Source organism: Hypanus sabinus, chromosome 3 (assembly GCF_030144855.1).
Source record: "Hypanus sabinus isolate sHypSab1 chromosome 3, sHypSab1.hap1, whole genome shotgun sequence".
In the NCBI taxonomy this organism is placed as follows: domain Eukaryota; kingdom Metazoa; phylum Chordata; class Chondrichthyes; order Myliobatiformes; family Dasyatidae; genus Hypanus; species Hypanus sabinus.
The window spans coordinates 67,833,530-67,859,478 of record NC_082708.1 but is presented as its reverse complement, the minus strand read 5'-3'; the positions used below and the strand labels follow the sequence as shown (position 1 = coordinate 67,859,478).

At 42.7% G+C, this 25,949-nt stretch overlaps 1 protein-coding gene across 2 annotated transcripts in view; it reads right to left on the bottom strand.

Annotated features, from left to right (window-relative positions):
- Positions 1 to 25,949, bottom strand: part of tyr (tyrosinase) — a 45,383-nt gene that overhangs the window by 17,900 nt on the left and 1,534 nt on the right. For both annotated transcript variants that reach the window (XR_009511201.1, XM_059964596.1), the window contains exon 2: positions 10,235 to 10,451. Coding sequence is in view for 1 of the 2 variants with exons in the window: in XM_059964596.1 (XP_059820579.1) it covers positions 10,235 to 10,451 (217 nt within the window). In the remaining variant the exon portion in view is untranslated. The remainder of the gene's footprint in view (positions 1 to 10,234; positions 10,452 to 25,949) is intronic.

Below are 25,949 nucleotides of genomic sequence, written 5' to 3'. Positions count from 1 at the left end.
GCAAGGAACACTTCCTACCATTTCCACTTCACAGAGAGGATGGCATTTACTGTGATGGCTTTAAAGATTAATCTAGATCAGAAATGGTTGTCAACATAAATGTGAAGCAATATGCATGAAAGTTACTGGTTTCTTGAAGGGTATAGCAGGGGATATCTATCATATTGTCCAGTCTTTAGCACAGACATGCAGATGCCAAGTGCTCTATTAGACCATTAGACCACAAGATATAGGAGCAGAATAAGGTCATTCAGCCTATTGAGTCTGTCCCACCATTCAATCATGGGCTGATCCAATTCTTCCAGTCATCCCCATTCCCCTGCCTTCATTCTATACCTTTTGATGCCCTGGCTAATAAAGAACCTATCTATCTCAGCCTTAAATACTCCCAATGACTTGGCTTCCACAACCCTTCGTGGCAACAAATTCCACAGATTTACCACCACCTGAGTAAAGTAATTTCTCCACTCCTTAGTTCTAAATGGATGTCCTTCAATCCTGAAGTCATGCTCTCTTGTCCTAGACTCCCCTACGATGGGAAATAACTTTGTCATATCTAATCTGTTCAGGTCTTTTAACATTCTGAATGTTTCTGTGAGATCCCCCCTCCTTCTCCTGAACTCCTGGAATACTGCCCAAGAGCTGCCAGACTTTCCTCATATGGTAACCCTTTCATTCCTGGAATCATTCTTGTGAATCTTCTCTGAACCCTCTCCAATGTCAATATATCCTTTCTAAAATAAGGATATACTGCACACAGTACTCCAAGTGTGGTCTCATGAGTGCCATATAGAGCCTCAACATCACATCCCTGCTCTTATATATTATACACCTAGAAATGAATGCCAAAATTGCATTTGCTTTCATCACAACTGACTCAACCTGGAGGTTAATCTTTAGGGTATCTACTCAAGGACTCCCAGGTCCATTTGCACTCTGCATTTTAAATTCTCTCCCCATCTGAATAATCGTCTGCCCATTTATTTCTTCTACCAGAGTGCATAACCATAAACTTTCCAACATTGTATTTCATTTGCCATTTCTTTGCCCATTCCCCTAAAAGAATTCTCTGTTTCCTCAACTCTACCTGCTCCTCCACCTATCTTTGCATCATCAGCAAATGTAGCCACAAATCCATTAATACCATAGTCATACATCGTAAAAAGCAACGGTTCCAAGATCGACCCCTGTGGAACTCCACTGGTAACTGGCAGCCGGCCAGAATAGGATCCCTTTATTCCCACTCTCTGTTTTCTGTTGACCAGTCAATGCTCCACCCATACTAGTAACTTCCCTGTAATTCCATGGGCTCTTATCTTGCTAAGCAGCCTTGTGGGTGACACCTTGTTAAAGGCCTTCTGAAAATCCCAGTACACCATCACTTCCTGAATAGTAAATGGAGGGAGCCATTATCATCTGCTGTTTCCCACTTCTTGATAGATGAGCAAGGTGACAACTATAAAACAACAGTGGAAGACTCAACCATTTCTTTGGACCTTAAGGGCTTCCAGAAGAATTTCAGGCTGACTTTTAGTGACATATGTCTCAAATTAATGGGAAGTGGTTATGAAGTGCTCTACACAGATTGTGGAATCCTATTTACAATTGTTCAGATACAAGTGAGAGCTAACTTTGTACAAATAGTTTGTTCGTAAATGGGGATTACACTAATGCGATTGGAGACCTGATTTGTATTTGAAATTTTACTGCAGCACCAAATCATATCAGCTTCTTTGGGGAAAAAAAAATCTTCAGGAGAAGAATTTATAACTCTTTCAGGAGAAGAATTTATAACTCTTTCAGGAGCAGTGCCATTTTGAACAACTTAAGGTGAGTGAGGAAATCTAAGGAATGAGGGGAAGAGATTGAAAGGGACCTTAGGGGCAACTACTTCAGGCAGAGGATGGTGTGTATGTGAAGCTTGCTGCTGGAGGAAGTGGTTGAGACAGGTACAGTAACAACACTTAAAAGATATTGGGACAGGACAGATTGGATTGGTAGGTGCTTAGAGGAATAGAGGCCGAACACAGGCAAATGGGACTAGCTAAGATGGGCATCTTGATTGGCATGGACAAATTGGGCTGAATGGCTGTTACTCAATAGTTCTGTTTTCTGTCAGTTAAGTATGGCACTTCAAGAGCATCTGCCTATATGAACTTGGGTTGGCATGGTAATGTAGTGGTAGCACAATGCTTTACAGTACCAGTGACCTGAGTTCAATTCCCAACACTGCCTATAAGGAGTTTGAATGTTCTCCCCAAGTCTGCATGGGCTTCCTCGGGATGCTCCAGATTCCTCCCACAATCCATAGATGTGCCAGTTGGTAGGTTAATTGGTCATTGTAAATTGTCCCGTGATTGGGCTAAGATTAACAAGAGGATTGGTGGGCAGTGTGGCTTGAAGTTCTGTAAAGGCCTACTCTGTGCTGTATCTCAGAAAAAACTTTGTTTCTCCAGTTAACTGCTCTGTTGAGAAATCTCACTGGGGTTCATGAGGATGCAGAGGCTATGAAACATTAAGCATGCTACCTTGCTGGATCATTGGTCTTGTTACATGCTATATAACAAGACTTAGCTCAATCCTGATTTAGTCAATGCCAGGTAAAAATGAAACAAAGCAACACACACAAAAGGCTGTTGGAACTTAGCGAGTCAGGCCTCATCCGAAATCAATGGAAGGGAATAAACACATTAATGATTTGGTTTCTTCACCACAGATGCTGCCTCACCTGTTGATTTCCTCCAGCATTTGTGTGTGTTGCTCAAGATTTTCAGCACCTGCAGAATCTTTTGTGTCTAACAATGAAACTGATGTCTTCAAGACCATATCTTTAACTGCTTTCCTCCACTCCTTTCACCATTAAAGCTTCAACAAAAATTCTAACATTCGGTAGCCTAGATTCAAGATTTTTAATGTCATTTCCAGTACACAAGTGTAAAGGAAAACAAAATAATTGTTACTCCAGATCTAACGCAGCATATAAAAAGTACAATAAGATAATGAACACAATATAAGGTATACAAAGATTGAGTATACCAAGTTTAATTATCATTCAACCATATATGAATATAGCTAAACGAAACAGTGTTCCTCCAAGGCCAAGTTGCATAATATTACCAATAGCACACTGCACACTGCACATAGTCGAAATAGCACATATGGTTACGATTTCAGAAAAAGATATAGTCGCAAAAGAAATAAAAAATATAGCCCAATCACTGAGTTGCCCTGGTCCAACTTGTTCTTTCAGCAAGCGAACACTAGAGGGCAGTACCAATGGGTATAGACAATAGACAGTAGGTGCAGGAGTAGGCCATTCAGCCCTTCTAGCCAGCACCACCATTCACTGTGATCATGGCTGATCATACACAATCAGTACCCCATTCCTGCCTTCTCCCCATATCCCTTGACCCCACTATCTATAAGAGCTCTATCTAACTCTCTCTTGAAAGCATCCAGAGACTTGGCCTCCACTGCCTTCTGGGGCAGAGCATTCTACATATCCACCACTCTCTGGGTGAAAAAGCTGTTCCGCATCTCTGTTCTAAATGGCCTACCCCTTATTCTTAAACTGTGGCCTCTAGTTCTGGACTCACCCATCAGCAGGAACATGCTTCCTGCCTCCAGCGTGTCCAATCCTTTAATAATCTTATATGTTTCAATCAGATCCCCTCTCATCCTTCTAAATTCCAGTGTATACAAGCCCAGTCGCTCCAATCTTTCAACATATGACAGTCCCGCCATTCCGGGAATTAACCTTGTGAACCTACGCTGCATTCCCTCAATAGAAAGAATGTCCTTCCTCAAATTTGGAGACCAAAACTGCACACAATACTCCAGGTGGGGTCTCACCAGGGCCCTGTACAGCTGCAGAAGGACCTCTTTACTCCTATACTCAATTCCTCTTGTTATAAAGGCCAGCATTAGCTTTCTTCACTGCCTGCTGTACCTGCATGCTTGCTTTCATTGACTGATGTACAAGAACACCTAGGTCTCGTTGTACTTCCCCTTTTCCTAACTTGACTCCATTTAGATAGTAATCTGCTTTCCTGTTCTTGCCACCAAAGTGGATAACCTCACATTTATCCACATTAAACTGCATCTGCCATACATTTGCCCACTCACCCAACCTGTCCAAGTCACCCTGCATTCTCATAACATCCTCCTGACGTTTCACACTGCCACCCAGCTTTGTGTCATCCGCAAATTTGCTAATGTTACTTTTAATCTCTTCATCTAAATCATTAATGTATATTGTAAACAGCTGCGGTCCCAGCACCGAACCTTGCGGTACTTCACTGGTCACAGCCTGCCATTCCGAAAGGAACCCGTTAATCGCTACTCTTTGTTTCCTGTCAGCCAGCCAGTTTTCAATCCATGTCAGTACTCTGCCCCCAATACCATGTGCCCTAATTTTGCCCACTAATCTCCTATGTGGGACTTTATCAAAAGCTTTCTGGAAGTCCAGGTACACCACATCCACTGGCTCTCCCTTGTCCATTTTCATAGTTACATCCTCAAAAGACTCCAGAAGATTAGTCAAGCATGATTTTCCCTTCAATAATCCACGCTGACTCGGACTGATCCTTTTACTGCTATCCAAATGTGTCATAATTTCCTCTTTTATAATTGACTTCAGCATCTTTCCCACCACTGATGTCAGGCTAACTGGTCTATAATTCCCTGTTTTCTCTCTCCCTCCTTTCTTGAAAAGTGGGACAACATTAGCCACCTTCCAATTAGCAGGAACTGTTCCTGAGTCTATGGAACATTGGAAAATGATTACCAATGCATCCACAATTTCTAGAGCCACCTCTTTAAGTACCCTGGGATGCAGACCATCTGGTCCCGGGGACTTATCAGCCTTCAGACTCAACAGTCTATTCAACACCGTTTCTTACCTAATATAAATTTCCTTCAGTTCATCCTTTACCCTAGTTCTTTTGGCCACTATTACATCTGGGAGATTGTTTGTGTTGTTACGAATGAGGAGAAACACTGATGGGCTGAAGGGTACAGAATTACCAATGCCTGCCCCCCGCCCCTTTTGAGAATCGCAAGATCGCTATTATTTTGGGTCTGATACCCAGGAAATGAGAGAGATACACATCATGTCAGTGATGAGAGAGACAACGCAGAATATACAAGGTGGAATGTCTCCTATTGACAAAGAGAGAGATTACTGCTATTGTCTCTTGAAGGAGGAATTGTGTATTGAGTACTGTACTATTCATTGAAACCCCTCAGGGGACAACCAGAGTGGTCTGGTTGAGGGATTGCATCATCCCAACCTGACTGACATCTGAGACCCTGTGAGTAAGGATAAAAGTAGGGTCTGGGAAAACACCCCTCAGACGCACCAGGAGAAAGACGCTACGAGACCGGTGGGGGGGCTTGTGTGTGTGTCCACCCTTGCCTGGGTGTCGAGTCCTCTATGGAACAGTCTAGCTAAAGGACGGATACGGATCAAGATCGTAAAAAGGAAAATCAGCAAGTTAGTAGCTGTTACTGCTTTCTCTCTCTCTCTCTCTCTCCAACAATTACAACACAGTGATCAACAACGACCGCAGCCTGTATGAACTGAACTGAATTTTATATTTCCATCGGACAATTCATTATCCCCTAGACAACGATAGAGCTTATTTCTTATTTCTTATTATACCAGCACTTTTAGGTTTAGTATTGATGATGTATATTATCTGTATATTTGCATTGATATTATTTTTGTGTACTTTTACTAATACTGTTAAAAATATTATCATCAGACTTCAATGGATACTCCTATCTTTGCTGATAAGACACCCAGTTACGGGGTTCGTAACAGTGTCTTCCCTACTGAAGACAGATCCAAAATACGTGTTCAACTCCTCTGCCATTTCCTTGTTCCCCATAATAAATTCACCCGTTTCTGTCTTCAATGGCCCAATTTTGGGCTTAACTATTTTTTTGCTATTCACATACCTAAAGAAGCTTTTACTATCCTCCTTTATATTCTTGGCTAGTTTATCTTCATACCTCATTTTTTCTTGGCGTATTGCCTTTTTTGTTATCTTCTGTTGCTCTTTAAAAGCTTCCCAGTCCTCCAGTTTCCCGCTCATCTTTGCTATGTTATACTTCTTCTCTTTTATTTTTATACTGCCCTTTACTTCCCTCATCAGCCACGGCCGCCCCTTACTCCCCTTAGGATCTTTCTTCCTCTTTGGAATGAACCGATCCTGCACCTTCTGCATTATTCCCAGAAATACCTGCCATTGTTGTCCCACTGTCTTCCCTGCTAGGGTATTGTTCCATTGAACTTTGGCCAGCTCCTCCCTCATAGCTCCATAGTTCCCTTTGTTCAACTGTAATACTGACACATCCGATTTTCCTTTCTCCTTCTCAAATTGTAGTTTAAAACATATCATATTATGGTCACTACCTCCTAATGGTTCCTTTACCTCGAGGTCCTTGATCAAATCCGGTTCATTGCACAACACTAAATCTAGAATTGCCTTCTCCCTGGTAGGCTCTAGTACAAGCTGTTCTAAGAATCCATCTCAGAGGCACTCCACAAACTCCCTTTCTTGGGGTCCAGTACCATTCTGATTCTCCCAATCTACCTGTATGTTGAAATCCCCCATGACAACAGTATCATTACCTTTGCGACATGCCAATTTTAACTCTTCATTCAACTTACACCCTACATCCAGACTGCTGTTTGGGGGCCTGTAGATAACTCCCATTAGGGTCTTTCTACCCTTAGAATTTCTCAGTTCAATCCATATAAACTCTACATCCCCTGTTTCTATGTCCCCCCTTGCAAGGGACTGAATATCATTCCTCACCAACAGAGCCACCCCACCCCCTTTGCCAGTCAGTTTGTACTTTCGATAAGATATATATCCTTGAATATTCATTTCCCAGGCCTTGTCCGCTTGAAGCCATGTCTTTGTTATTCCCACAACATCGTACTTGCCAATTTCCAACTGAGCCTCAAGCTCACCTAATTTATTCCTTATACTTTGTGCATTCATATATAATACTTTTAATTTGTTACTCCCCTCTCCTTTCATATCTATTCCTATTTCACTTGGCCATACTGTATGATCTCTTCTTGAGCTTTCTACTCCATTGATTCTGTTGTTCTTTTTAACTTTTCTTATTTTCACTTTCCCTTTAACTCCATCCTTATATTTCCAGTTCATCCCCTCCCCCCACTACTTAGTTTAAACACATCCGTGTTGCAGTGGCAAACCTGTCTGCCAGAATGCTGGTCCCCCACCTATTAAGGTGCAACCCGTCCCTTTTGTACAATTCATCCCTACCCCAAAACAGATCCCAGTGGTCCAAGAATGTAAATCCTTGTTTCCTGCACCAGTTCCTCAGCCACACATTCAGATCCATTATCTCCCTGTTCCTGCCCTCTCCAGCACGAGGAACTGGAAGCAAACCAGAGATAACCACCCTGGAGGTCCTGCTTTTCAGCCTTCTTCCGAGTTCTCTGAAGTCCCGCTGCAGAATGTCCTTCCTCTTCTTCCCGATGTCATTTGTGCCAACATGCACTACCACTTCCGGCTGTTCACCTTCATCCTTGAGGATTCCGTGCAATCGGTCAGTGATGTCCTGGATCCTAGCACCAGGGAGGCAACACACCATCCTTAAATCTCACCTGTTGCCACAGAAACCCCTTTCTGTACCTTTCACTATGGAGTCCCCTACTACCACGGCTCTTCCTGATGTCTGACTCCTCGGCTCTGCTTCTGCACCAATTTTTGGCTCTCAGACCTGTCCAACTCTCAGACTGGCAGTATCTTCTGTCCTGACAGCTCCCAAGAGGGTGAACCTGTTTACGAGAGGTACATCCCCTGGGGTCTCCCGTACTTCAAGCATCCTTCCCTTCCTCATCGTCACCCCCTTTCTCTCTTCCTGTATCCTCGGTGTAACGACCTCACTGTAGGTCCTGTCCAGCAAACTCTCATTTTTGCAGATAAACCTGAGGTCATCCAGTTCTTTCTTCAGTGCTGCAACATGTTCCTTCAGAAGCTGAATCTGGACACACTTTCCACAGCTGTAGCATCCAGAGGCACCATCGGTGTCCCTGACCTCCCACATCATGCATGTAGCACACTGAATCAGCTCAGCAGTCATGTCTTCACCCTCTCCAATTGTGCCTGGCGTAGTCTCCTCCCTCAGCCTCCTCGCCGAAGACTCTCGAGACAAAGACTAGCACTTTTCACACCAGGTACTTCCCTCGACCAGACTGCTTCCCGACATAAAAAGTGATGCCAGGTATGTGAGTGTCTGTACAAAAACGTGACTGACAGGAAATGATAAATTAGTGGTCTGGAAAGGGTTAGTGGATGGAGGTGTTGATCTGCTTGGGAAAAGAAGCTGGTGGTTCTGGCATGGATTGTACAGAGTCTCCTCCCTGATGGGAGTAGGACAATTGGTCCTGAGCAAGGTGGGTTTAATCCCTTATGATATTGCTAGCCTTTTCCCAACACCTTTCTGAATATACCTCCTTGAGTGGCGGGTTGGTGCTGGTGATAAGTTGGTTTTGACCACACATTGTAAAAGCCTCCCTGTCCACTGCAGTGCAGTTTCCGTACCAGGTAGCGATGCAGCATGGTAGGATGCTCTCTACTGCCATGAGAGGATGTTCAAGATATGCATTCCATGCTGTAAATAAAAACAAACTACTGAACAGAGTTGAAACCTTGGGAGTGAACGAAGGACAAATGTATTAAGATCCAGTCTGGATGTATGTGCCAATGACTGAGTTTCCTTTTGGAAAATGGTGAATAGCCCAGAAAAAAATTTCCACGGCATTTGATCAGCAAACCCATCCTCACACCTTAACCAACCCTCACTCAGCCATCATTATCACACCAGAGTGTTGACCCTGGTCTAGTGACAAATGAGAATCTAAATTTGCGAAGCTGCAACACAGGACTACATGGGCATTAACGAGCCAAAGCAACATGCAATTAGCAAGAGCTAGGTGACCCAGGAGAATCAGATTAAAGTTCTAGACCTAAATGGTAGGAGACAATTAAACAGCCAAGAAGTGGAGCAGGCTCTATAAACAATAATCAGGGTCAGTATGTAAGTTACAGACCAGATCAAATGAATCAAGAGTTATGGGATTAATGCAGGAAAGTGCCAAAATTAATTATATAATTTTACACTCAAGCTGGAGCATTTGCAGCCACGTCCATACAGAACTGCTGATGCTCCAACCTGGTTTGCTGCTGAATTTTCCAGCATTCCAGAGTCTGTCTTTACCCAATCAGTTTTACCTGATTTGACCTGAAGAGATGGCTCAGAGCACTGGACTCAGCAAGGGAGCAGATGTCATCCCGGGTGAGGGACAGAAGATCTCCACTCCATAACTAGCAATGAGTACTTCTATTTGAACTGGTCAAGGGTAGACACAGATTTGCAAATCAGTCTGCCCTGATCATAAAAAGGACATACCTAATCTGGCTAATTACAGGCTAGTCAATTTATTCTCAATCACTAGAAAAGTGATGGAAGGTGTCATGTCAAGTGGCGCTAACTCAGCAACAACCTGCTCACTGATGCTCAGTTTGAATTTTGACAGGATCACTCAGCTCGTGAACTTGGTCCAAATATGTTCAAAAGAACTAAATATCAAGCATGTGGTAAAAGCAATTACTCTTGAAGTCAAGGTAGCATTTGACCAAGAGTGGCACAAAGGCAAAAGCTATTCAGCAAGTCATACCTTGCACACAGAGATGATTATGATTGCTGGAGATCAGTCATGCCTGTTGCCTGGACATCACTTCAGGAGATCCATTGGCACAATGTCCTAGACACAACCGTCACCACCCACATCACCAATGACTTTCCTTCCATCAGATGCAAGGATGTCCCTTGATGATTGTCTAGTGCTCAATTCCATATGAAGCTGCTCAGTAAAAGAAAGAGATCTGCATTGGAAGCAGATAATTTTTTTTCATGGAGAGGATCTAATTTAGCTTTTGCACACACGCTTGACAGCTATCCTTCCTGGTGTAAAACCTATCCAAGTCCTTCGGTTGAAACCAACGTCCTGTTTTCTGTCTATTTCTCTGGACTTCTTGGTGCATAACTACACATATTACTTCTGATTTTTGGCCCATATTGATGCAAAAAGTGTCAAGCAAAATAACAACCTACTGCATGTCACAATACAGATAATCGAACTTTCTAAAGCACACAATAACTAAAATACAAAATATAAAATAAAAACCTTCTAAGGTATTCCGGAAGCTGTAATTGGCAAACTTATCAAAGGGTGGAGTTTCATACTCGGTCAGACTTAAACAGTATTCCACTTCTGATGAGCTTGGAAGTTTTGGAGTCCGAGTGCTATCGTGGTTCCCCGGATTTCGACGAATGGGTCCTTCAGGAGAGCCATCACACAAAACTCCACGGCGATTGTAATCATCTGGTTTGGTGCAAATTACCTGTGTCAAAAATTTAAATATTTAACTTAATTTTTCTTACTATATAATATCAAGAACAAAGAATGGATATTTTTATTAATTTAAAATCAGTTTCACAAATTTGGAAAAGTTTTAAAGAACTTATGTATAATGTAAAATGTGTGCGTGCCTTTAACTGTGTACTCTGTCACAGACATATATTTTGCTAAAGGAATGTTAGACTTCCAAGAGACTCCAAGACAAGGTTGAATGTGGTAACTGTGGTAAACTATGTGTGTACCTGTCCGGACAAGCCCCTCTGCTGACTGCTCTTGTGGCTCCTCCCACAGACCCCTGTATAAAGGCGATTGGAGGCACTGCTCCTCCCTCAGTCTCCAAGATGTCGTGGTCATGTTTGCAGCTAATAAAAGCCTATCTATTGCCTCCCATCTCTGAGAGTTATTGATGGTGCATCAGTAACATAAATGTACTTAGATAATAAATTTACTACAAACTTTGTACTATGTTGTAAGGTATGTGGATTAATACTCTATCAGTGCTTCTATGTCTGTAATTCTTAATGTGATTGACAAAACAGTCAGCCTTTTGCTGTTGGTATTTGAAGGATCTGCAGCTTTCTTCTAAGGTGAATATTTGACTAACAGCAATGAATATTTCTTAATAAGAGCCACAGACAAGTTATAATTAATGCATATCTTGTCAAAGAAATAAGAGAGTTGAACTTCCTATCTTTCATGATATGCATGTGATTCACAGATGAACCAGTTTCCATGACATCCATTGTCTACTACAGTACTGCTCATGGGGTTTCTGAGTGACCTTCCACAGGGTCTTGCTGAGAGTGAGAAAATGGGGTGCAAGGAAGAAGTTCCTGGTGAAGACCACAGTTGGAAGTGGAAGATGGAGACTGTTACAGTGAATATTGTGAATAACAGTGGCAGAGAAGTTGAGGAACAGAACAATGAGTTAGGAAGTGAAAGGAACTGAGCACCAGAGTGATCCAGAATGATTCATCGTGAACATATTTTTGTATTCACACTTAATATCGCAAGGTCTCAAGAGAATTATGTATTTATTCATTTTGGGAATGTAGTGAATGGCAAATAATGTTATATTTCCTGAATGTAATTTGTAACTCATAAACCAAGAGAAAATTCCTTTCTTTCCTCAATGACCAACTAAAAATCTGACTGTGCCTTCTAATCACCATAACCCATTGATGAATGACAAGACGCCTATAAATCTTAAATTCCATTTTCCATAGTCTTTACCACGTAACAGCACACTGGCATATGCATTAGCCCCAGAGGATATCATGGCTCAAAATCTGACATTGATAGATTTTGGAACTTTATCTTCTAGATTCAAGGGCCTGCAAATCCACACAACTAACTGGCAAAAGACTTTCATCAGCATAGTCAACCAAATAAAACGAGTCATAAAGGCAACCACACAACTGGAGTCATAATTAACTTATTCAGAATAATGTTCCAGTCAGTTTTCTTTGTTGAGAATTTTTAATATACTTGTCTCCTGACTAAAATTCACTGACAGGGTTGCAAATCTTTTACACATTTATCACTTTTCAAAATTTCACATATGAGAATTATATTTACTGTTTGAATGGTTACTATGGAGATTTTTGCATCAATGTCACCAATGCTTCATAAATACAGAATAACAATAGCTTCTATTGACATTTTTATGGACAAAACATTAAAGGCCAATAAAAAGAAACTGAAAAGCCTAGGAAAGCTGTCAATTCACTTTACAGTCTGTCAGCTGTCTTATTTCACAGTTAGATGTATTGTCTTCTGAATTCTGAACTGACCTACATTCATTGAATTATAATTAGATAAAACAGTGCAGCAAAATCTGGCAGAATTCAAAATTGTTCTCCATTTAAACTTTATTGAAATATTTTAAAGATCACAGAAAATACAGATTATTCAGTATTATTTCATTACAACTAAGTAGAGATGCAATGAACCTTTCAAAGTTCAGCCCAGTAATATACCTTTGAAAGCTATTTGAAATCTCACTGGAATTCAAACCCATTTAACAGTGAACTTAAACAAAAAGGGAGCATGAAACCAGTTAACCAGTTTTAAGAAAATGGAAAATTAACATTTAAACATCATTTTGTGATGAACCCATACCTGTTCAATTCAGTCAGTGTGCCAACTTTGTGTTGCATGACTTGTACATGTAGCAATGCTAACAGTAGAGGATTCAAAGAGGTGAGTGTTACGTTTGTAGCCCCCTCCTTTGTGAGAATTGCAAGGTCATCATTGGGTTGGGTCAAGGGGCCCAGGAAAGGAGAATGCAACGTGCAAAATGCCTCGTTTACCCGGCGATGTAAAGCTACGGGACATGGTCATTGTCTCCGGAAGACCAAGTTGTGTATTGAGTATTGTACTATTCATTGAAGCCCCTCAGGGGATGACCAGAGTGGGCTGGTTGAGGGATTGCATCATCCCAACCTGATTGACATTGGAGACCCCGTGAGGAAGTATAAAAGAGGGTTTGGGGAACAACCCCTTCAGACGCAACTGAAGAAATGTTAAGCGACCACGTAACAGCAGGAAGTCATCTGAAGGAAGCCATGTGCGTTTGATTCCGTGGCTGGAACCACTGGAAAACAGCTTTTAGCTTTCAACGGGGAAGCTCGCTCCCCTGACTCAACGGATCGGCATCTTAGAAGACCTGGGGCAAGTTTAAACTGCATCACTTTTAAACCCAACAACGCTGCAGCTTGGATGAACTGATAGTGACTGTTATCTTTCCATCAGACAATACATTAACTCCTAGACAACAATAGAGCTATTTCTTATTGGTTATTATTATACCCGCGCTTAGATTTAGTATTGACGATGTATATTATCTGTATGTTTGCATTAATCTTATTTTCGTGCCCTCTATCAATAAATACTTTTAAAAATAGTACCATCAGACTTCAACGGACCTCTCTATCTTTGCTGGTAAGTGATCCAGTTACGGGAATTCGTAACAAAGTTGGGGTTCTTGTCTCGAGATTTGACACCAAATTGGGTGGCCAGTGAATCGGGATTGTAAGTCCAAAACTTGGATCTGGTTACGTGGGTAGCCAGACGGGAAAGCAGCAAAGATGGACGTGAGTGAATTTATAGAAAACCCGACTCTGGAGGCACTGGAGGTGGCCTCCAAATCGGACGATAAAATTGGTGAAGGAGTTAAACCTCGCAGGGGTGAGGTTGTCAATGAAAAAGCGGTAGGTGCGAAGGACAATAACTCAGTATTATATTGGGAAGAATGTGTTTACAGATGAAGTATTGGAAAATATCCCTGAAGAGGCTAGAGGGACGGCTCAGTTAGAGTTGGAGAAATTAAAGTTGGAACATGCAATTAAGTTGAAGCAGCTGGAGGCAGCCGAGAGAGAGAAAGAGAGGGAAAGGGCCGAGGGAGAGAGAGAGCATGAAATGAGGTTAAAACAGCTGGAAGCAGATGAAAAAGAGAAACAGAGGAAACATGACTTGGAGATGGAGAAGTTACGGCAGGAGCCACGAAGTCCGGGGTCAGACCGAGAGGAGCGGTTCAATGTTAGTCGAGAGTTGAGGCTAGTACCTCCATTCGAGGGGACGGATGTTGTTAGTTATTTCTTGCTTTTTGAAAAGGTGGCCGTGAATCCGAAGTGGCCCAGAGGTCAGTGGATGGCGCTGTTACAAAGTGTGTTAAAGGGGAAGGCACAGCGGGCATATACGGCATTGGCCATGGAGGAGGAAGAGAGGGAGAGTTATGACAAAGTAAAGGCGGCCATTCTCCGGAGTTATGAGCTAGTACCTGAGGCCTATAGACGAAAGTTTAGAAATTTAAGGAAAGTGTGGAATCAGACGTATACCGAGTTTGCCCATGAGAAGAGTGTGCTCTTGGACCAGTGGTGCACCACAGAGAGAATGGGAGAGAATTATGGGCGTCTCAGGGAGTTAATTCTGATTGAGGAATTTAAAGGTTGTGTTTCGGAGGATATCCGGACGTATTTGAATGAGAGGCCGCATAAGTCCATCTTGGAATTTGCTCGGTTCACAGATGAATATGCCCTAACCCACAAGACCAAGCTTTCCTCGAATAAAAGCTCCCAGAGAGACCGTGGGAACAATCGAGAAAGTCCACTGGCTGAGGCAGAGGTCCCGCCGGAAGCTAGTGGTAAGGTCGAGGGGGAAAGGCCAGATGGCCAGAGATTTCCAGGATTGACCTGTTTTAATTGTGGAAAGAGGGTACATATTGCATCTCGGTGCTTTGCTCCGAGGAAAGAGACAGGAAAAGGGACAGCGGCCGTCCCTATCGGATGTGCCATGGTAATCAGTAAATTGACAAGAGAGCCCCGGGTAGACAGAGTACAAGAAGGGTCTGTGACTTGTCTGTCACACGGAACCGTGTCTGTGAGGGAGGGCGACACACCAGTTCCCGTGCGGATCTGGAGAGACACGGGGGCTGAGCTGTCGTTGATCAGCAGTAAGGTACTAGAGTTTGGTCACAAGACAAGGATGGTAGCTGTGAAGGGAATAAGTAAAGGGACAGAAATGGTGCCCTTACATAAGGTCATTATGGATTGTGAGCTGGTATCTGGACCGGTTGAAATAGGGGTGCCATCAGACTTCCCGAGAACTGACGCTGACGTCCTTCTCGGTAACGATTTAGCAGGTGGTAAGGTTTGGTCGGCAATGCTGCCAACCTGCCGACCGGCGAGTGCGGTGGCCCCGCCCCTAGATTCCCAGACCCATCCCGCATGCGCGGACACTTGCAGCCTGCCGAGAGAGGCAGCTGAGAATGAGAGCAGTTTAAATCCGGCCAGTTTTGATTTAGCTGAGACATTTCTACCGACCCTGTACCACGAGGGTTTAGAGGGTGGTAAAACAAAGAGTAGTATGGTGGAAGAGGGCAAGGGAGTGGAGGTAGACCTGTCCTTAGCGAGGAGAAAGGTCCTAGAGGCAGAAAATAAAGATGAGGAACCGATAGAGCAGTTAAGAGGTCCAGAGTTGGACAGGGATGATCTGTCTGGTTTGGCAGAACTGTTTGACGAAGTTGAACATTCTGAAGGTGTTCCCAATAATGAAATGAGGGCAGTCCTAGATGAAGAGGGTGCCCTTACCTCGAAGAAGTCTGCTGGGTTGGCAGATGAGGTTGTTTCAGCCCGCAGGGTTGAGTTTACTCCGGAAGGGAGTTGCCCAGAGAGTAGCTGGGAGGATTGGGGGAACTTAGAATGTGAAAAGGGTACGGGTATTGAAAGCCTGGAAGAGGCCAATGTCCCGTTTGAGTGTGTCCAAGATGGGGATGCACTTGGTACTGAACCTAGTAACGGAGCTCAGAAAAAGTCTGAGGTATTTGATTCAGTGGAACGAGACGGCCGTCCTGGTGGGTCAGATAGACTTGGTTCAGTGAAGAAAGGGTTAACCTTGGTAATAGTGGGAAGTGAGAGTTCCCAGGTGTGTGTGCTCGAAGGTGTGCTGAAAGTTAATGCGGAGTTCACAAATGGGGAGATAAATATTATCATTGAAGGAAACGGGAAATCTGTAGTTCCCAAATCGAATGAAGAAATTTTAAACCCTGCCGATTGCTTACTGATTCAGCCGGAAGGTGACAGGACCCCCCACGCTATTATTATTCCAAAATGTGGTGTGAAGAGGCAGAATTTGAAATGCTGCTTGAGCAAAGCGGTCGAACAAGAAATACATAACCTGAAGGGTCCTGACGAGAGGGTTAGCCACCTGTGTAAAATTAAAGAGTTGGGTGGAAATTCAGAAGATGGTCTAAGTTTGGGACACGGTGTTGATAAAATAATTCCTATATCTCGCCACATTACCCAAGCTCCCCACGTGGGAAGTACCCGGAAACGAGGCAAGGGTTAATGGGACACCATTTTTAAATAACAAAGCCGGTTGTACGGGATTTCGACACAGCCTGTGAATAATAAAGACAACCCCCTTGAAGCCTGCCTGTTCAGCTTGAAAACGACAAAGATTTGTAGTTCCATAAACTTTTGTAGATGCACGGAAGCTGAGATCACACCTCCTTAGAGTTGTTGCTGAAGGAAAGAACAAAAAAAAAATTAGGTGGTTATTGAATTGAAGTCTGATGCTACAAGACTTTAGTATGGTACACGATGTTAAGATATTGAAGAAAGTGACACTGTAATCGTTAACTGTTTAGATACTGAAGTGAATGTATCACTGTATTGCTCTGTAGAAAAAAAAACTTTGGTGTTGTGTTAGATTCTAACACCCTGTGAGACTCTGTATTTGTTTTTTTCCAATGGTAAAAAACGCCCTGAAGAAAGGGGGTGTTACGTCTGTAGCCCCCTCCTTTGTGAGAATTGCAAGGTCATCATTGGGTTGGGTCAAGGGGCCCAGGAAAGGAGAATGGGACGTGCAAAATGCCTCATTTACCCGGCGATGTAAAGCTACGGGACATGGTCATTGTCTCTGGAAGACCAAGTTGTGAATTGAGTACTGTACTATTCATTGAAGCCCCTCAGGGGATGACCAGAGTGGGCTGGTTGAAGGATTGCATCATCCCAGCCTGATTGACATCTGAGACCCTGTGAGGAAGTATAAAAGAGGGTCTGGGGAACACCCCCTTCAGACGCACCAGAAGAAACGTTAAGCGACCACGTAACAGCAGGAAGTCATCTGAAGGAAGCCTCGTGCGTTCGATTCCGTGGCTGGAATTGGTGGCTGGAACCATGGGAAAACAGCTTTTAGCTATCAACGGGGAAGCCCGCTCCCCTGACTCAACGGATTGGCATCTTAAAAGACCTGGGACAAGTTTAAACCGCATCACTTGTAAACCCAACAACGCTGCAGCTTGGACGAACTGATAGTGACTGTTACCTTTCCATTGGACAATACATTAACCCCTAGACAATGATAGAGCTATTTCTTATTGGTTATTATTATACCCGCGCTTAGATTTAGTATTGACGATGTATATTATCTGTATGTTTGCAGTAATCTTATTTTCGTGCCCTTTATCAATAAATACTTTTAAAAATAGTACCATCAGACTTCAACGGACCTCTCTATCTTTGCTGGTAAGTGATCCAGTTACGGGAATTCGTAACATGAGTAAATTGAATTTCTCATTATTAGCCACCACAGATTAAAGACACTCTACAGCTTTTGAAGGCATAGCCAAAGATTGGAGGCATCCTTCGACTAACTTTGACCCAGCATACATTCAGAATTTCAGTCATTCCATCTAGAGTCATGATGGGTGAGGAGAAATGTAATAGAGAAGTCCTTTATTTGGAGGGGCTAATTGTTTCTGTGGTAGCAGTCTGCAAAAGCAATGAGAGAAGACAGCTATATTTGCCAATATGGATGGTTATGGAAGGCTATGGCCCCAGTGCAGGTTAATGGGACTAGGTAGATTTATGGTTCAGCATGGACTAAACAGGTGAAAAGTTTAAGGAGAATATGAGGGGAAATTATTTCACTTAAAGGTGGAATGAATTGCCAACAGAAGTGGTGCAGGCAAGCCTGATTTCAACGTTTAAGACAAGTTTGGATAGGTACATGGATGGTACGGGTATGTAGGGATGTGATCCAGGTACAGGTTGATGGGACTAGGTAGTTCAGCATGGACTAGATGGGCCAAAGGGCCTGTCTCTGTGCTACACTGTTCTATGACTCTATACAAAACTTAGCAGCAAGGAAGAGATAGATATACTATATATTGTTTTTCCCAGGACAGGGAAGTCTAAAACTACAGGGCACAGGATGTAGGTACAGAGAGAAATATTTAATGCACATCTGTGGGGTAAGTTTTCCCCACAGAAGGTGGTAAGGAGTTAGTGGAGGCAGATATGAACACAACATTTAAAACGTATTTGGTGACAAGGATTTGTGGTTATGGTCCAAGTGAAGAAAGAGAGACACTGAAGCAGATGAAAACTTCATTGAATATTAATAACTGTGCAGAATTAAACAGTAAATGCTAAGCCAATAGGGACATTAACTAAAACAGAAAGCTACTGTTGACACTACAGCTTGGATAGAGTAACTTAATACTAAATAAATACCACTCCTTTACAGTGTCAATCTCAGCGGTAGTCGTTTTTTCCCAGAACAAGGCCAAAGGTAAGCAGAGAGCAAGGATGTTGCTGTACTAGTTGGTCAAGATTTGACAAGAGTGAAATGAGAAGAACGAAGTTAAATACAATCAGAGAGAAACACTAATTGGCTGGGACGTGCATATTCATGAGTGTGATTGCCAACCCCACCCAACAGCCCATCTGAGTGGGCATCCAGATTCCATGGCAGAGTCTGTGGTTATGACTTTTGGACTGGCACTTAGATAGGAAAGGGGAGAGGATACAAGTCTCTGTGAGTAAATAGCGTTAGTGCCAAGGTCAGCATGGATGAGGTGGACCATATGGACCCAGTTCTGTGATGTACATTTCTATGGTTCGATGGAACACAAAGCTTACTTTCACTGTGCCAGTTAGCTTCAATTAGTGCCAGCCATCCATAAAATCAAATTGCTTGGATGTGTTCCTGTGTAGTTGGTGCTGGCTGGATGATAAAACCGAGGTAATGGAAACGAAAGCATTAATGTTGTGTCCATTCTGCATCAGGACAAATGAGTCCAGGTTAATCAAGCATTGCAATCCCAGCACATGCTTACTAAGGTCATTCAATCTATAATATAAATTGTAAGGAAATACAATTTATTTGTTAATTCATGGTTTGTGTATTACTTTGGAATCAGAGTTGCGTTTTATGTTTTACTGGTTCTCTCCTGCTGTCTTCACTTCATTGCAAACCAACAACCACTTATGCTGAACGGAACAAAGCTCTGCTATATCAAAGTGGAGAGTGACTGTCACTTTCATGGCACATACAATTTACCCGTCTTCTGATTTCATCTGTTACACTACATCAGGCTGCAGCTTTATTTCTTCTAAAAGCCAGAAGAGATTTTTCTTGCTGTCTAAAAACCACTATGAGAAATGTTGAAATCAAAGACAAATCCTTTGAGCCATCAATCATTGTTGGTATTTTATGAAGTCACTGCTTTGTATAGAATGTGATGGGCTGGTTCTCATTCAGCTAAGATCAGCTCACTAAATACATTGAAAAAATATACTTCAAATATATTCCAGATGTTTACAGATGAATGCTGGCTGTAAGCAATCAGCTCATTGCACAATGTTATATGCATTTTCAGCTTTGTTTTTGGTATTCAGATCAAGGATATAATCAATGCCATCAACAACAGAGTCTGTGTCCAGTTCCACAGACATGCAGTCCACAGTGATAGAGTCTAGCACAGGGGTGGGCAAACTTTTTGACTTGAGGGCCACAAAGGGTTCTAAGATTTGACAGGGGGGCCGGACCAGGAGCAGATGGACGGAGTGTTTTGGTAATACACCTCATAAGAGAAAATAAAATATCATGGGATATGTAGAAAACGTGCTTTAATTTCAATTGAAAATGAACACATGCATTACAACAAAATATCTGTCTTTGAAGTCCCATGGTATTTAGCTATTTATTGAAATGACTTTTAAAACACTGAAAATTAAATGAATAAAATACAGCTTTTTTTAATAGTAACAGTTATTATTTTAAAGCACTGAAAATTCTGTTATCCTTCCAGATATTATCATCATCACTCTCCTCCTGACTGTCTTTATTTCAAAAACGGTAGGAGATGCAGGTCTACTTGTCCTGCTCCTTCTTATTCAATTGTCCCCTGTGCCAAAACTCAACAACGACCCGCACAAAGACAGAACAGTATGCGGAGCGCGTTATTTGATCTGGAGCGCATTTTTTATTTTGAGAACGTACGTGCACCTGCGCACTACTCATGTCCATCACTTAACAGAAATGACATGTAACATGTAAGGCTTATTGAAAAAAATATTTTCAAATGCATTTTTTACATAACACAATGAAGAGACATTTTTAATTTCAGTGGGAACAGTGTTGTTGGTCTCCCTTTTTAGCCAGCGCATCAAAGTCTGGATTTAGTTTTGTTGTGGCGATTCTCAGGATGGATCTGAGGTGTTGGTCAGTTAACTTGGATCTGTGGCTGGCTTTGTTGATGTTCTTGACGCTGAACGCCTGTTCACACAAATAGGTCGAGCCGAACAAAGAGTAAAGCGCAAATGTGGAGTAATACGCTGCACCTCAACAAAGGTCAATGTGTAGTGGTGTGCTACATGCAGCGCTAAAATTACGACATGGAGTCGGTAACTGCAGTCGAAGAAAAAAACTTTATTCGAAATCCCCAGCCTCACTTTAAGCCTCCCTCAACCTGCCCCCCTGCGCACAGGCTCCAAAGGTCTGTGCTCGCAAATCCCCGCAGGCTATCTCCCTTAGCCGGAACGCTGGCTAATTGTGAGCCGGTTCGGATGTGCCAGGAAATGGGTCGCCATAAATGTATATAGAGTGCATCATCTGTTGGGAAAATGCCAGAATTGCGGGGAAAAAATGTTAACAAGGTTTATTAATATAATTTCATCAAGTTCTGCGGGCCGGATTAAAAAGCTTAACAGGCCGCATATGGCCCGCAGGCCGTAGTTTGCCCATGCCTGGTCTAGCATTATAGCTCTAACAGTTTTTTTTGGATAATCAAACTACTGTTATCTTGCTTTGAAATGCATCATGCTGCTTCTGAAAGAAAACAAAGGAAATGTGGAGAGAAATTCTAAAACGAGTCACACCAGCCCCCATTTAATTTTCAAAAGGAGCAGTGGAATTGCTGAGGGGTGATGCTCTCGAATAATGATAACAGTTCAAGGGAGAAGTACATGCTCTTGCCACTTAGATCTCTGTATTACTGCTCCCTTATCAATCTCGTAGCCAGTGCCTCTAATAGAGAAAGAACCAGCTATGCCAAGGAGCCTTAGTTACTTTTAAGATAGTAACACTGCACACATCCTTACAAGACAATGTGTCTTGAGTCACTTATCTAAAGAGCCCTCAACACATGTTCTACAAACCAACTCCTTTCCTAAGCTTCAGCTGCTGAGAATTCTTACTATGGGAACTTGTAAATTAGGAGAGCTTTGGCAACTTTTGCTCACTTGCCATAGAACTTACCAGCTGCAAAATGTGTTGCAATTGCTTACCTAAGCTCCTCCAAAACCGCTTCCCAAATCCATGGATATGATGCACTGCCTCCAAGGACAGAAGCAGGATGGACATGGGAGGACCTCCATCAGCTTCCTCCTCATCCTATCTGCCAGTGCAAACCCATTCATGCCCCTCCACTCCCCCAATGCACGCAATATATCCTCCTTCATCAAAGAAAGGGGCTTCTCCTCCACCATCAACACTGCCCTCACCCACATCTCTTCCATTTTGCACACATCTGCCCTCACACTGTCCTCTCACCATCACAAAGGGTAGGATAGTGTTCCTCTTGTCCTTACCTACCACCGCACAAGCCTTGCATCCAGAATATAATTCTTCATAACTTCCACCATCACCAACAGGACCACGCCACTAAGCACATCTTTCACTCCTGCCCACTTTCTGCTTTCTGTGGGGATCGCTCCCTATGCCAACTCCCTTGTCCATTCGTCCCTCCTTACTGATTCCCCACCTGGTACTCATCCTTGCAAGTGGAATGTGCCACACCTGCCCCTATACCTCCTCCCTCATTATCATCCAGGGCTCCAAACAGTCCTTCCAGGTAAAGTTACACTTCACTTGTAGGTCTGTAGGGGTTATCTACCCTATCTGGTGCTCCTGGTGGGGCCTCCTCTATATTGGTGAAACCCGACAAAGTCTGAAAGACCACTTTGTCAAGCAACCACTCTCCATCCTCCACAAAAAGCAGGATTTCCCGATGGCCACCGTTGCAGTTCTCCTTCCCATTCCCATTCCAACATGGCAGTCAATGGGCTCCTCTACTGCCATGATGAGGTAACACTCAGGTTAAAGGAGCAACACCTTACATTCCACCTGGATAGCCTCCAACCTGATGGCATGAAAATCGATTTCTTGAACTTGCCTCCCCCTTCTCCTTCACTATTCCCTTTTCTTGTTTCTCTGTCACACCTTCTCTACTTACCTGCCCATTTCATCCCTCTGGGGCTCCTCCCCTTTCCTCGTCTGCCATCGTCTTCTGTCCTTTCCTCTCAGATTCCCCCTTATTCAGCTCTTCATCTGTTCCATTGATCAATTTCCCAGCTCTTTACTTCACTCCTCCCCTCTCCCAGTTTCCCCTCTTACCTTGTACTTTTTCCTCCCCACTTCCCATCTTCCTAATCTGACTTCTCCCCATTCCTTTCCAGTTCTGATGAAAGGCCTCAGCCCGAAATGTCGACTGTTTACTCTTTTCCATTGATGCTGCCTGGTCTGCTGAGTTCCTCCAGCATTATGTGTGTGTTGCCTTGGAAAGTATATTATGCCTTTGTTGTTAAGTCTAAATCATGAAACTTGCCAGCCAAGAGAATTATGGAAGTTCTTTCACAACTTTTACAGAAAGCAATACAGAAACTCAAGGAGGTTGATTTCCATTACTTTCTCAAGGGCAAGTATGGATGGGCCAGAAAGGCTGATTTTTCCAATGATCCCTCTATCATGGAATAGTTAATAACAAAAATAACCTGACAGTCACACTGCATAGCAACTATTTCAAACTTCACAATTGTTTAAAATTATTTCCAGTTCACAAGTGTAAATGTTACGAATCTGAAGCAACTCTGAGGGGCCAAAGGGTACAAAGTTGCCCCCTCCTTTTTTTGAGAATCGCAAGATCGCTATTAATTCCGGTCTGGGACCCAGGAAATGAGAGAGAGACACTCAGAATAACAAGGTTTGGAATGTGTCCTGACCTCAGCGGAACGGAACCACTGATAACGGCCATTGTCTCTTGGAGATGGAATTGTGTATTGAGTACTGTACTATTCATTGAAACCCCTCAGGGGACAACCAGAGTGGTCTGGTTGAGGGATTGCATCATCCCAACCTGATTGATATCTGAGATCCCGTGAGTAAGGATAAAAGAGAGTCGGGGAACAACCCCTTTAGACGCACCAGGAGAAATGCTAGAAATCCCGTGACAGCGTTTTATAGCAAAAGCCGGTGGGGGCTCATGTGTGTCCTCCCTTGCCAGGGTGGCGGGCTCATCACGGAAGAATGGTTTAGCTAAAGGAGAGGTCACACTTGAACAGCCATGACAACGAGACACCTGACGGATCAAAATCATAAAGGAAAGTCAGCAAGTTTTTCTCCAAATCTCTCTCTCTCTCCAACAATTGAAACACAGTCGTCCCCAATGCCTGCAACCTGTATGAACTGAACAAACTATATATTTCCATCAGACAATACATTATCCCCTAGACAACGATAGAGCTTATTTCTTATTGATTATTATTATACCTGCACTTTTAGATTTAGTACTGGTGATGTATATTATCTGTATATTTGCATTGATATTATTTTTGTGTATTTTTACTAATAAATACTGTTAAAAATAGTATCATCAGACTTCAACGGACGTCTCTATCTTTGCTGGTAAGTAGCCCAGTTACGGGGTTCGTAACATAAAGCAGAACAAAATGATGTTACATTGGATCTGATGCAGCACAAAAAACACAATAAGTTAAAGAACACAATTCACAAAGTGACTCTGTCAGGAAATGATAAAGTAGTGGTGATAGGTTTGTAGGTGGAGGTGCTGATCAGCCTTACTGCCTGGGGGAAGTAACTGGATTTAAGTCTGCTGTTCCTGGTATGGATGCTACATCACCTCCTCTTTGATGAGAATGGGACAAACAGTTAATGAGCAGCGTTGGCCAGAAAGAACAACAGTCTACAAATCAGTGAACTTGAGTGAATCAAGGACAGTGGAAATAGACAACCTGCTTGTCTTCGTTCTTGCCATGTGCTTGAAGGAGCTGGAGGTGTCCTTGTAGTCCCCCATTCTGTGACCTCTTTCTTGCTCTGGGATAATCTAATCAGAGCAATTCAATGTGGACACAAGGAGCTTCAGCAAAGGCTTAGATGTTGAGGAATGGCAAGGAGAAAGGACAATAGGTCTGAGAAAGGGATCCTAGCACTTCATGCCTGCCTACCACTGGCCAGAGATTAGCTTCAGGATATGCACAAACAAATAAAGAAGGACAGCTGATTTAAGATCATAAAATCATAGAGAACCACAGTGTAGAAATAGACCCTTTTGTACATCCAGTCTATGCTGACCTGATCTTCTGCCCTGTTCCATCCACTTGCACCTAGTCCATATCTCTCCAAACCCCCAATCATTCTTGAACCTAACCCAATTTTTCTCAAATGTTACAATTGAACTTGTATCTACCATTTTCACTGGAAGCTTGTTGCACCCTCACACCGCCCTCTGAATGAAGCTGTTTCCTCTCAGATTTCAGGCTGACCCGGCAACATAGCAGTAACGCAACACTTTACAGCATCAGCAGTAAGATTGGGGTTTGATTCCTGCTGCTGCCTGCAAAAGGTTTGTACACTCTGCCTGTGACCATGTCGGTTTCCTCCAGGTGCTCTGGCTTCATCCCACATTCCAAAGATTTACGGGTTAGAGTTAATGAGTTGTAGGCATGCTATGTTGGTATCGGAAGGGTGGTGACACTTGCGGATTACCAATAACAATGCTCACTATTTGTTTTGTGCAAACAGCACCATTAACTGTATGTTTCAATATACATGTGACAAACAATGGTGATCTCATAATCTTCCAGAAATATTTGACCTTTCATCCAAACATATGTCTCACTGAACTTGAAGGGAGAAAGCCTAATTGTAAGTTTGTCGATTTGAGGGAACTTCCGGAGACAGGGAGGAGAGTTTATAGATCAACTTGAAACTGCTGAAGTGAATTTTGGATTGAAACTATTGAGCAACCAGTAGTCAATGGACTTGCAGTGAAGAAGACTTCAAAATAGTAAATATTCAGATCCAGAGTTCTCGATGGGTTTTAGAGTGGAATAATGGGAGGCCAGACAGGACTGAAGTTTAGATGTTGAGTTTGCATAATGGAAAAGCAGGGTGAATGGTTCAAATGGAGGAGGAACTAGGATGGCTCTATAATGGCATGGGTGTGTGGGTCAGATATTCAATAAAGTTCAAATACAACAGCAAAGTAATAAATGAGAAGGGTCAACCTGAAGACAACTCCCATGGAGAGGGCTGGAGTCAAAGTTTACTGAACAGATTTTATAGTGAGCACTGCAGTAAATGATTTTGCTCTTCCTGATATTTAATTAGATAAAATACATTAAAAGATTTCAGATAAACAGACTGATAACTTAACGTCAGTGGAAGACTTAACGAATGTGGCAGTGAGATGGAGCTGGGCATGCTTAGTGTCCATAAGTTTTCAGATTGTATAAGGTGACTGGCACACTGCCAAAGCTAATTAGGCATAGAAACTTCACAGACTTAATTAGGTACAGCAGTGCTATATTTTAAATACCAGATAATTCAGAATATAATGAAAAATAGCTACAGTAATGAGAACAACAGTAGTAATGTATCCAATTTATAATTATAT